We start from the raw sequence: 12,776 nt of genomic DNA, 5'->3' as shown, positions 1-12,776 counted from the left end.
TAGCAGTGAAAGACTAGAGTGAAAGCAGATAGTCATCACCACCCACCTCCAACAGTTGGGCTACTCTTTTACCAACGAATAGTGGGATTGGCCGTCACATTATAACGCCTCCACGGCTGAAATGGCGAGCATGTTTGATGGGACGGGAATTCGGACATACTTTAACAGGACATGTTTTTTTTGTTTTGATCTCAAAATAAGTCTTATAAGGTTTTCTAATGTTTCCGAAATAATATTTTGTTGTGAATGATTTTTACCTTCGATAATGCATGAACAGTTGTTACTGTTTAGAATTCCTTAGTATTCTTATTAGTACACGTTATCTATAATAATAAAAGAGCGGTTCTGTGTGTTTGACTGACATTAGTCCAAAAGGAAAGAAGCTAGAAACCTCAAATTTTGCACCCATACTAAGTGGACCCTGAGGGTGTGCACCTGGGTATTATTACTTATCTACATGCGCGAGCGCATACACATCTTTTTTTAATGAGGCAAGCTATTGAAAAACTACATAGAAAAAAAGTGGTTACTTATATTACAAACAGAAATCACAGTCAGGCAGACACGCATTTGTGTGCATATGCACCTGCGTGTCTGTGTGACTGCCATAGTTCCAAGAGGAAATACCTAGAAACCTGAACTTTTGCACCCATATTGAGTGGACCCTGAGGGTCTACACCTGAGTATTATTACTCATCTTAACCACGTGCGTATCTTTTTAATGAGGCAATCTAACAAAAAACCACATAGAAAAGAAGTGATTCCTTATACTACAAACTAGTGAAAGAAACCACCTTCGCTCGGGTTATTAGGTTGACTTATTCTAAATGATTATGTCAATGTGTGTATTCTGAACCCATTTTAGCATAAACTATAACCTATGTACTTTTGTTACTCATTTACGGGATGTGGCCTGTTTATAAAGGTAACCTTCCCTCTGACTTGTCCTCCGATTTTAAACTTAAATAATAATAAACACACCTCTTTAATTAACGGAGCCTCTAAATTAAAAAAACAACAAATATTTTTTCAATTTTGTAGTTTATACATTTCATTTTATACTTTCAGAACATAAACTCTTAAAAACAATAGTAGATTATACTTTTATTGCTAAGCAACATGATAATAAAAGCCATTGTTGGAGCGCATTATTACAAAAATGCACTGGCCTTTCTATATATTAGAAGTTATTATATAAGGAACCACTTCTTTTCTATGTGGTTTTTCGCTAGATTGCCTCATTAAAAAGACGTGCAAGCACATGCGCGCACGCATGTGGATAAGTAATAATATCCAGATGCAGACCCTCAGGGTCCACTTAGTATTGGTGCAAAATTCCAAGTTTCTAGGTTCTTTCCTCTTGGATATATGACACGCATGTTTGTGATTTCTATCTATAATAATACAAGGGTGTATGTGTGGGTCTGTGTGTGTGATCACCATAACCCAAGAGGAACGAATCTAGAAACCTGAAATTGTGGACACATACAAAGTCCTGATGGTGTGCACCTGGGTATTGTTACTTATCTACGTGTGCATCTTTTTGTGAGGTAAGGAAACTAAAAACCACATAGAAAAGAATATGTGACCACCATAGCTCTAAGAACAAAGAACATAGAAACTAGAAATGTTGCACCCACACTAAGTGGACCCTGAGGGTGAGCACCTGGGTATTATACTACTTATCGTATCCACGTGCGTGCACGTATGCATCTTTTTAATGATGCAAGCTGGCAAAAAACAACATAAAAAAGAAATTGTTCCTTGCAAATAGAAATCACAAACAGACAGACACACATGTGCGTGCGTATGTGTGTGTGCCACTGTGTGGCTGCAATATCTCCATGAGGTAAGAACCTAGAAACCTGAAAGTTTGCATTCATACTAAGTGGACCCTTAGGGTGAGCACCTGGGTATTATTACTTATCTACGTACGTGCGTATCTTTTTATGCGAGAAACCACATAGAAAAGAAATGTGACCGCCATAGTTCCAAGGGGAAAGAACCTAGAAAACTGAAATTTTGCACCCATACTAAGTGGACCCTGAGGATGAGCACCTGGGTATTATTAATTAACGTGCTTGAACGCATGCGCATATTTTCGTGAGTCAAGCTAGCGAAAAACAGACAGACACGCACGTGCGTGTCTGTGTGACCGCCATGGGTCCAAGAGGTCATAAACATTTTATAAATTCCGTAAAGTCAAGTTCATGACTAATGTAGGATCCAGGACTTCTTCTATAAGTAAACATTGTATGTTAGAACCACACTTTGCTAATCTCGGGTTAAACACTACACAGAGCAAGTGTATTTATGAATAAATATTGAATTGTGCTCATATTTTATATCAGTTCGTTGGAGAAACACATGAAGAAACAAACAAAAAACAGGATAATGCAAAAACGAAGTGTTTTCTTTCACTTTTTATAGATCTAAATAATTAGTACGTAACTGAGTGCTATGTCAAAAACAAGGCTTAATTTTTGTTTGTTGTTAAGCGCATAGCTACACAAGTCTATCTGTGTTCTACCCATCGTGAGTAACGAAACCCGATTTTTAGCGTTATAAGCCCTCAGATTTACTGCTGAGTTATCGGGACGGGGGAGCAAGTCTTAATGATCAGTGGGGTAGTTTCGCATTACTAAAATATATGCACTTATAAGTTAATGGTGGCAAACGTTATCACAAAGAAAGCACAAAACATCAACACAAAAGGTATACAAGGTATAAATAATGTACGTTCCTATTGACACCATCATTTTATAAGTAGACAAGTTGTGGTAATTTCTCTAACTATTACCAATAATGAATTTAAGGAAGCAGTTGTTCTTTTCACGTCTTGTTAATGTTAATATTTGATTCCGAGAAACCTAGCGTGAAAACACCAAACTAATTCATGTAAATTAAACTAGAGCAACCTGAAGAGTGGATAACTATTTTTAATAATAAAATAATATAAATTCGGAACTCACCTTGTTGCCGAATGACAGCTTGGACTGAAAAGCCTGTAAAGATAATTAAACCATAGTAAATCTTAAAAATAGATTATGATAATGAAGATTTTTTATTGAAATAAGGTCGTCGGTTGTGGAAATGTTTTGTTTTGATTTAAAAAAAAACAACAAAAAACATTATGATGTAAAAAAAAGCAAGATTATAACACTGAATACACACTTTGTCTGATGTCATTATATTACAGAATTGTAAAATATTAAGTATGAACTGGCATAAAATCAGTTAATAACCTAAACTATAGTATTAATTTACCAATTTTACAAAACTTATAAAGTGGCACTTACGTTCGTGTTGTACTGAGATGAACTGCATGTTTACCATGTTAACACTAAAAGTAACAGAACTTTTCTAAAAATAATAATAAACAGAGAATTTGGGTAACAAATAATTTAACTGAAGCTTAAAGAAATATCTTTATATCAAGAATGATTTATAACAACAAAACACAAAGTATTCGTGTATGACAACTTTTAAAAGTGCATTACAAGTACGCCATTTTAACAAATAAAGCACTACATTGTATTAAGAGACAGACAATTTAGTTCATCAGTATCACACTCAACAATTAGAGGGCACTCAGTAGAGCGCATACCTCCGCCACGTAGCCTTGATCATATTAAGCTCTCAAAAAATACAAAAATGTGTCCGTATGTCCGTAGTTATCAACTGACACGGACCAATTTTGGCAGGACAATGAGGAATAATATTCTATATAAATCCACCAAGTTTTATCAAAATATGATCATTTTTGACTGAATTATAGAGCAAAAATAATGTAAAAAATCAGTCCCCATGTTAACAGATAGGGATTTTTTATTTTCGTGACCTTGACCTTTGATCTTGACCCTACAAAAACTAATCCCTTGTAAGTTGAGTCATAACCCAAATGTACACCAACTTTCGTCCAAATCGAGAAATCTTGCTGACAACCACACACACAAACAAACACAAAGAAGTGAAAACATGTACTATCTTACTGTTCATGTTACTGAATTTTAAAGTGTGATTTGAACGTCTGCGTTTTACTCATGAGCATTTGAAAGACTACAGATTATTTTAAAGTGAAAAGGAAGAACAGAATCCTAGTATTAAGCTTAATTTCAAGGAAAATACAAACCAGTGATAAATAGCTTTTAGATATATAACTTTAAATATTTTGCAAATTGCCCAAGTCTGTAAGAAACTAAATGTATGTTGAACCCCCATTAAACTTCGTAGCAAGTAGTTGAATATCGTGACAACCAAACTTTCTATTATTATTATTTCAAAGCCCTATCCTGGTCCTAGAAATCTGTACAAAACTTTCCCATTGTTATGCAAGTTTAAAGGGTTCGATCGTAACATTTCTTATAAAATCAGTTTCTCCGCAGCTTCTTTAAACATTCCGAATTCTACGTAACTGAAAGTATTCCACATCATAACTTAAATTCTCAAAAACGACTGAATTGATTTGAACGAAAATTGGTATGTATTTGGACGGAGTTATACGCTCAACTGAGTACCACTCTAGTTTAGTGTATGGTCTTCCTAAGAGTCTAATCGTAACTTAAAAGTTTGTTTAAAAATTCTCCACCGTTCTCAATGTTTGCAGAATGACCTATTAAACTGTTTAATGTTAACATGAAACATATAGAATTTAAAAATCTAATCTTAATCATGAAATATATATATATATATATACACAGTACGACCTTCTAATCAGTAAACTTAACTTAGAAACCTGCACACACATTTTCCCATTCTTTTCAAGTATTTACAGTATGATTTTTCTAGCTACCAATATAAATTTTTTCACCTTTCCACAATGTCTACATCGACCTTTCTGCTTGCGCCGGTGAACCCAATGGTGATGTATCACTGTTTGCTAGTTAGGAAAATATCAACATCACAATCAAAACTGAAGCAAGACAGTGACAACAAAAGTAAAAAAAAAGATATATAGATATATGTAAACACATTAAACTATTCAAAAATAGAAGAAAAAAACAACAACTAATTTTTATTTTCTTAAAGATTAATCTACTGCCCTTTGATATAATTAAATGAAATACGAGTAAGAGATAAATATTCAGAAAAAAATCAAAATTCAGAGTTCTGAAATTCCCAAAATTGTATTGTCATAAATTGTCTTACTTCTCTGTACTGCCTGACCCCAACATCCTTAAACGTTGGCTTGCAGCAGAACTTCTGAAAGATATTAAAATACGGATCTAGATATATTACAGTAGTTATTATTTAAAAGTTATGTAGAGACAGATATATTTTAGTCAGTAAACTACGTAGTATTTTACAAAATATGGTTATTATATTGACATGTTTTGAAGGATGGTTCCTCATTCGGTATTCCTTTGGGACTTTAGTGACATGTTCATCGAAACACCACCTAAATACACTCTCAAAATCAACCGATTCCTAGTTGTAATATTTTACATATAAAACATGTCCACAGTTAAAGCATACTTTTGTTTACCTTATCAACAAGGGTACCGATACATCCGAGGTGAGCTGAAATTTTACAAGCCGTACACTTCATTCGAAGGCCTTGTTTCTAGAAACAAAGAATAGACAATTCCCATTAGATTGCTAAAGTAGAATAACTAGGTGTAAATAATTATTTTGAAAAACAAAACGAATCAAAGATTGATAAAAGTACGCACAAAAACTAGCCCTAGAATAAAAATTATATACCGTACTAGATCACCAGTCTTTTACATTTGTACTGCATGTGAATAATTCATCGTTATAGCTGGAGATTTTTAGCAATAGAAAAATCTAAAACCTTAACAAAGATAACTATACTTAAATATTTTAATCAAAAAGTTTAGAACACCAAATCAAAATGTTTAACATAAAAACTTGATGATAATATGAAATATCTTTTTTTCAATTGATCGACCACATTTCGACACTACACAAACTATTCATAAAGTTCATCACTGAACCGGCTTTCTTCTGAACTGTACTCTTTTCTTTCTTTTTTAATTTTGCGCAAAGCTACACGAGGGCTATCTGTACTAGTCGTCCCTAATTTAGCAGTGAAAGACTAGAGGGAAGGCAGCTAGTCATCACCTGCCACCGTCAACTCTTGGGCTACTCTTTTTACCAATGAATAGTGGTATTGATCGTAACATTATAACGCCGCTACGGCTGAAACGGCGAGCATGTTTGGTGGGACGGTGTTTGGAACCTACGACCCTCAGATTGCGAGTTGAACGACCTAACCACCTGGCCATCCCGGGCACGAACTGTATTCAATAGTCATTGGTCTAATGAACAAAAAGGGGTGTGTGCGTGTATATATATATATATATTACATTTAGACTAACAACTACTCAGTACAGTTCAAGAGAACGCCAATTTAGAACTTAAAAAGGAAATTAAGACAATAAATTCATTCATTATATCCTCACATTGTTGGCAGCTTGTTTCAGTGAGATAAATGCTTACCACGTGACAATTAAGGTGTTTTATGTTTCATTCTTATATTTTAAAGTTATTTATAGACGTCAATAGATTATTTTACCTAATTTCGGCTTTCTCTTTTACAGTACTCCATAACAGCTTCCATAAGTACTCATATCAAAGTCAAGTTGTGTTACTTCCTAGTAAATTACGTGAATTCTAAAATATGGTTCGTGTAATTATTACCAGGTTTATGGTGCTCAAATGTCTGACAGTTACAATCCTTTCTTGGTAAAAAAAAGTTGGGTAATCTGTGATCCTAAAATGTTCATATTCCATTTGTTTCCCTAGAACTTGAAGCTCAGACATATATCACGTTAGTAAACACCCATAATCATTGCGCTGGAAGTGACAAATATATGTTGCTGCGTGAGGTGTATCGTTAGTATCCACCGTTTCACATTTTGATGTTGTTACTATTATTGAATTTCACGCAAAGCTACTCGAGGCTATCTGTTCTAGCCGTACTTAATTTTGAAGTGATAACCTAAGGACAACTATTAAACACACCTCACCGCCCACTCGTAAATTATTCTAATGGAATAGTAGAATTTGACCATCACTCTTAGAGTGCACCCATGGTCATAAAGGAAGGAGCGCAATTTATTTGTTTGTTGTTGTTGTTTTTTTTTGGGGGGGGGGAAGGCGATAACGGGACGTGAACCACGGAAATTCAGATCCACAGTCCGACACACTAACCAATGGCCGCGCTTGGCTGTTATATTTTGTTTGTTGTTAAGCACAAAGCAACACAATGGGCTATCTGTGTTGTGCCCACTACGGGTATCGAAACCAAGGCTTTAGCGATGTGAGCCCCTAACAACCGAGGCAGTTTAAAAATATAGCTTCACAAGTCGAGGTTGAAAATAGGCGTTAAAATCACTAAACATAAAATTAAAATCTCATTGAGGTTGAATGAAATACTATTTTAATTTGTGGAAAAAATGATTAAACAAAACTAATTATATTAGATCAGTTTGTCACAGTTTGGTTTGATTATTGTTAAGCACAAAGGTATACAATGGGCTATCCTTTCTCTGCCCTCACAGGTATCGAAATCCGAATGCTTTAAAGAAGATAATTGTGAACAATTGTTGTTTTATACCACTTTAATCTTAAGATTCTATGGTTGTATTGCATTGTTATAAACATAACAGTGAAATATTTTCTTTTTATATTTTAAATCTGTTAGGAAACGATAATAATATTTTATATATAACAGCCAAATGTCTGTCTGTCACACATTGTATCTCCTGAACGGTTAATCGTCCAGAAAAAAAAATACAGACATATATCAAAATATTTATTTTCAATAGTAAGTTAAAGGAGAATTATTCATTTTCAGCCGCGGCATAGCGGCTCATAGAACGGCTCTGAGTTATTCTTTTTTGTTTTTTCAAGTACAGAGTTTTAGCTCATAACTCCGTCATCTCTTGACCTATTTAAGATCTAATTACGGTCTTCGACTCAGTAGGTCAAACCACTTCGATTGATTTATTTGACCTTGCCTAAGGTCTCATAGATTAATTTACTCTAATCCTGCCTAAAAGAATTTCAATTTGAGGGTAGGCTGGTAGAGATCCTGGTGAATAATAAAATTCAATCGAGTATAAGCTTGGTATTGCTAGCATACAAAGATATAGCTAATAAAAAGGAAGAAAAGGTCTCACAGATAAATTTACTGTAATCCCGTCTAAAAGAATTTCAAGTGCTGCGGCTATTGAGGATTCCCTCTTGTTTCATGAAAAAAAACGCATAAAGAGAGGAACATGTTTGATTATATATTTGTTATATATAATTCCATTTCATTATATGCGTGCACGATTTTATTGTAAAATGTCTAAAAAAATGATTTGAATATCTTCCCTTTGACACTTATAGAAATGACAATTGTTAAAAAGTGATCACTTCGGTAGCTGTCTTTTCTTTAGCTCAGTAAAAGAACAAGGAACGGTGGCATCTAACGGAAAAAAATTCCGTGGTTACTGAACGAACTTGAGCGCTTTATTATGCGAGATGCCCCCATTGAATCAAAACCCAAACATTTTACTTACAATGCATCGTAGTCGGTCTCCTTTGTTTAAGAACAAACGAAAGGCAGTATTTCCCTATCGAAATAACACATAATAACGGCTGTAAACGGTTCAGTAGACAATTATATTGAACATACTCTCAGATCCAAGGGGTCGGGGTGACTACACATTATATATATATATATTCATCACTATTTTCTGGAAAATTACCTTAGAATCGTTTTAAGAGCATCTGCTAGTATTAAATATTTTTAAGTAAAAAATCGATAACACGTATTTCGATAAGCGAAATAGACTTAAACCGACTTCTTCGTATGATTTGTTGTCAATAGACTGCATATAATTTGGTATTTGTACCTACCATGACGTAGTATAGAGCTCTGACATTGTAAACTGTGAAGAATGAGTTTTAATCTTAGACAGCTCAGAGATAAAGCAATGGCCTTATCAGCCAGAGGTTCCAAGTTCAAGTCCCGGCTTTCTTTTTCACCTATCTTTTTTTTTATTTGAAAATGTTAATATTATAAACATTATAGTTACATATCTTAACCAGTGATTACAATTATTCATTCAGTTCTTTATTCGAATAAGATCGGGTTAAGTTTGAAGTTAAGCACAAAGCTACACAATGGGCTATCTGTGCTCTGCCCACCACGGGTATCGAAACCCGGTTTCTAGCGTTGTAAATTCCCATACATACCGCTGTTCCACTGGGGAGCATTTGAATAAGTGAAATTAATGAAAAAAAAATACTACAGAAAAACACACACAGCAATGATCAGTCCAAGATTCATCTGAGCTAAATGTTAATTGAATGGAAAATCTCCAGAGTTAAAAGTAGATGTACTCCATACAATACCGCAAGTATTTTGTTCTAACGTAATTAAGAAAGTATTATATTAAAGATGTATTCTCAGTGACATTTTCCATTTTATGTTCATCTTCTACATGAAACATTATTCGTAAGTTAGTTCATTTAATTGTTCTGAAGCGAATAAAAGATAGTTTTTGTTTTTTTTCTCATTAAGACGTGTATTCTCAAAACCAAGATTATAACTTACTTTTTACCCTTATGTTGCATCCATACTTTACAATTTATTACAAGCGTTTTTTATAGCCATTCACGAAATAATCCTAGCATGATATATGATAGTAGCGGGTCTATGGTTACATACACTGGACATTGAAATGCCGAAGAATGCGTAGGTGAGGTTTCTTAATGAACTCAGTTTATTGTATGAGTAAAACATTTCGAGATTAACTTCTTGGTTCAAGCATAAAACTAGGCTTTACTTAAGCCATTAGAAATAAGGAAATAAAAAAAAAACTCCCAAAAGATGAAAGTGGGAACACTTTGCTGCAATACGACGCCTAAGAATTTACTTTTCATTTAATTTCGGGCTAGAAAATGTTTTAGAGCGGTCATGGTAAAGTAAATCCAATAATAAGGTTAGATACAAGAAACGTGAATCATTTTAAAATTTGAAACTCTAGTTATAAGAACGTAGCTCACTTCCATGGTAACGGTAACTCTTAGAGAGTTTTTATCTGTTGTATCTAAACTTCCTACACACTGAATAGATCCGAGTTACTCTCATCTTGTTGATTGGATTTATGGATGTTCAACTTCCCAAAACCTCATAAACGAAACCGAGTCGATAGCGTTTTAAGAAACTCAACTGCACGCTGACGAGGAAACAACATTTTCCAGAAACACATAACTTTGTTTTTCAGTCGAAATGCCTCCCTTTAAGTGGATCAAACTCATCAATAATTAAACAGAAACCTACTCCACGAACAGATCAATCTCATAAGCACTCGGATAGTAGGCCTGGGTAAACACTGACATAACGGATCACACGATTGGTGACCATGATATTGTAATATAACGATACTAAATCACTAAACTTATTCATACAGTTCTTACTGGTATTTTAAAATTCCTATCTTTCTTAGTGTTATAATACCTTCTAATGTGCTACATGCTTGTTGTCGTATACTCTTTGTATTCAGTAATGTTTGAACTATAGTACTTCTGATACGTTCTGTATTCAACGTTGTTTTAGCCACATCTTATCTGTTATGAAACCGACATTATCTTTATATAAATACATCATCACAGCGATACTAATCGAATATAATGTATAACAAAAACATTAATGTTTCATTGCCACATCTGAGCCATTTTATGCTTTTATAGTTATATGCAATAAAGTTACATGGTTATAGTAATGTTATTTACATGCTTTCTCTAATCAACCTTATTAAAGTTAAACTATCACAGTCATCCAACCCTCAATTCCAATATTTCAAGAGGTAATAAGGCTTAAATCGTACACTTATTTTGGTTACAAGTCCTCTGTGTTCAGCGCTAATAAAACTAAAACAATAGAAAACTCTTAGAAATGCGACTTTTCTATCTTCATAGAGATAATAAGAGTTAATAATGTAGTATTAACGAAATTATACCAAATATATGTCTTCTGCAATAAGCAGTAACAAGGTCACATTTCTACAATGGGCACTTTAATAATATGTCCAGTCACCATCAATAAATTAAACATTAATAAAAGTATGATATCTGCCTGTGTTCAATAGTTGTTAGTTATCAAAAAAAAATACAGTAACGTTTTCTATATTTCTCAATAGTCAGATATAATATAGGCACAGTTTTACGTTAATGTAATGTATGTTTTATTGTTATGTGGACAGAGAAATCCAAGTTATCAGAAATAACCAATACATTGATTTGTTCACAACGAATGAAATAATTGGACTCTTAAGTTTTTGATTTTTTCAAACTTACAAGTTTCAAAAATCAGAGAAACATGGTACAAAACAAAGTCTATAATAATCAGTCCACAGGAATAAAGTCCTCACAAATGGAGAGAACAATCTTCCTGGAAGTAGTAAAATTTCGTAGAAATCTAGTGTATCCTATGTAACTAGGACTCATTTTTGAAATATAATGATGTCCTGAAATAACTAATGGCTGTCTTGCGCAAAACACTTGTTCCACAGAAGATTCATCCAGTGTCTTTTCCAGGGTTTCAGAAGATCATACATAAAATCAAATAACGTCTTTGAGTTGTGGCTACGAATAGCAAAGAAAAATGGATCAAGCCATTCAATGATGAACGACATTCGACTATTAATTCGATTAAGAGTTGTTCTCATGATTCTCAGGGACAATTCTTCATCATTTCTCATGCTGATTTATGGAATAATTGGACTGAAATGACAACCTTGCATCGCCATCTCAAACTTGTAATTCTTTAGCCACAATGCAGAAAGGACATTTCTTTGTCGCCCTATTTAGAGATTAAATATTATTTGTCATCCTTAACTAAAGTTATATTTATAACATTACAAACGTTTACTTTTCCTGTTTGAAAAAGTATGAAAATATCGGATGGTTAACCAATGAAGGGGTGTTTTTATTAAGTATAATCATAGATATATGGCTAATTTCTTTGAATGGTTACTTGCAAGAAATACGTTTTTTTTTCTTGCAACAAAACGAATTAAAGCAAGCGAAAATAGCTTATCTTCTGTAAACGTATACATATATACATGTATATTTGGTTATTATAGTCTACATTATTCAACTAAATAAGGTCGTGTTTCGTGAAGTTTATTGCATTCCTATAAATTTTCTTAGATACGTTTAGTAATTAATCTTAGGGTTAACTAGCATAAAAAACTACTTTTTTTTGGCCTTGCCATGCCACACCTGATTACCGAGAATAAGTATAAAACATTACTTGTATTCAGATTTTCAAGGAAAATAAAATGTGGGTTCTTTTGCCGCTAAGTTTGTTTTAATGCTCAAAAATATACCATAATTTACAAACGAATAAAAAACATAAACGTTAAAATACTTACTCTTTTATACGATACAGAAACTGAAAGATATTTTTCTTAAAACAGTAATTTTACGACACTAATTAATAATTTTTGCTTTGCTACAGAACAGGAGTAATTATATAATGGGAACTGGAAAATATTTAGAACAGACGTTTCAAGCATTTTTATTAATATCCGGGGATTTTTTTTATTAAAAGAAATACGACTTGCTACAGTTTTCCTAACGTTTCTTCCTAGTTCATGGAAGGTGTCAGAAATCATTGAACTGTAAACACTTATCAAAATAGTAACTGGAAGAGAAGTCGTACAAAGATCACATAGACGAGTATTTTCGGGCGGTCACTTGTGCAAAATCATCATTTTAGAAGCCTTACCAAGTAACGTTTTTTTATTTATATA

General features: G+C 33.4%; 1 protein-coding gene across 1 annotated transcript in view; it reads right to left on the bottom strand.

The window, feature by feature from the left end:
• LOC106477410 (eye-specific diacylglycerol kinase-like) overlaps positions 1–12,776 on the bottom strand; it is a 150,799-nt gene that overhangs the window by 52,271 nt on the left and 85,752 nt on the right. The window contains exons 4-7 of the mRNA XM_022381459.1: positions 5,486–5,563; positions 5,149–5,202; positions 4,811–4,879; positions 2,973–3,005 (exon numbers count right to left, since the gene is read on the bottom strand). Coding sequence (XP_022237167.1) covers positions 2,973–3,005; positions 4,811–4,879; positions 5,149–5,202; positions 5,486–5,563 — 234 coding nt within the window. The remainder of the gene's footprint in view (positions 1–2,972; positions 3,006–4,810; positions 4,880–5,148; positions 5,203–5,485; positions 5,564–12,776) is intronic.

The sequence above is a fragment of the Limulus polyphemus genome, unplaced genomic scaffold (genome assembly GCF_000517525.1).
Source record: "Limulus polyphemus unplaced genomic scaffold, Limulus_polyphemus-2.1.2 Scaffold165, whole genome shotgun sequence".
In the NCBI taxonomy this organism is placed as follows: Eukaryota; Metazoa; Arthropoda; class Merostomata; order Xiphosura; family Limulidae; genus Limulus; species Limulus polyphemus.
This window is presented reverse-complemented; position numbering and strand designations above follow the sequence as displayed.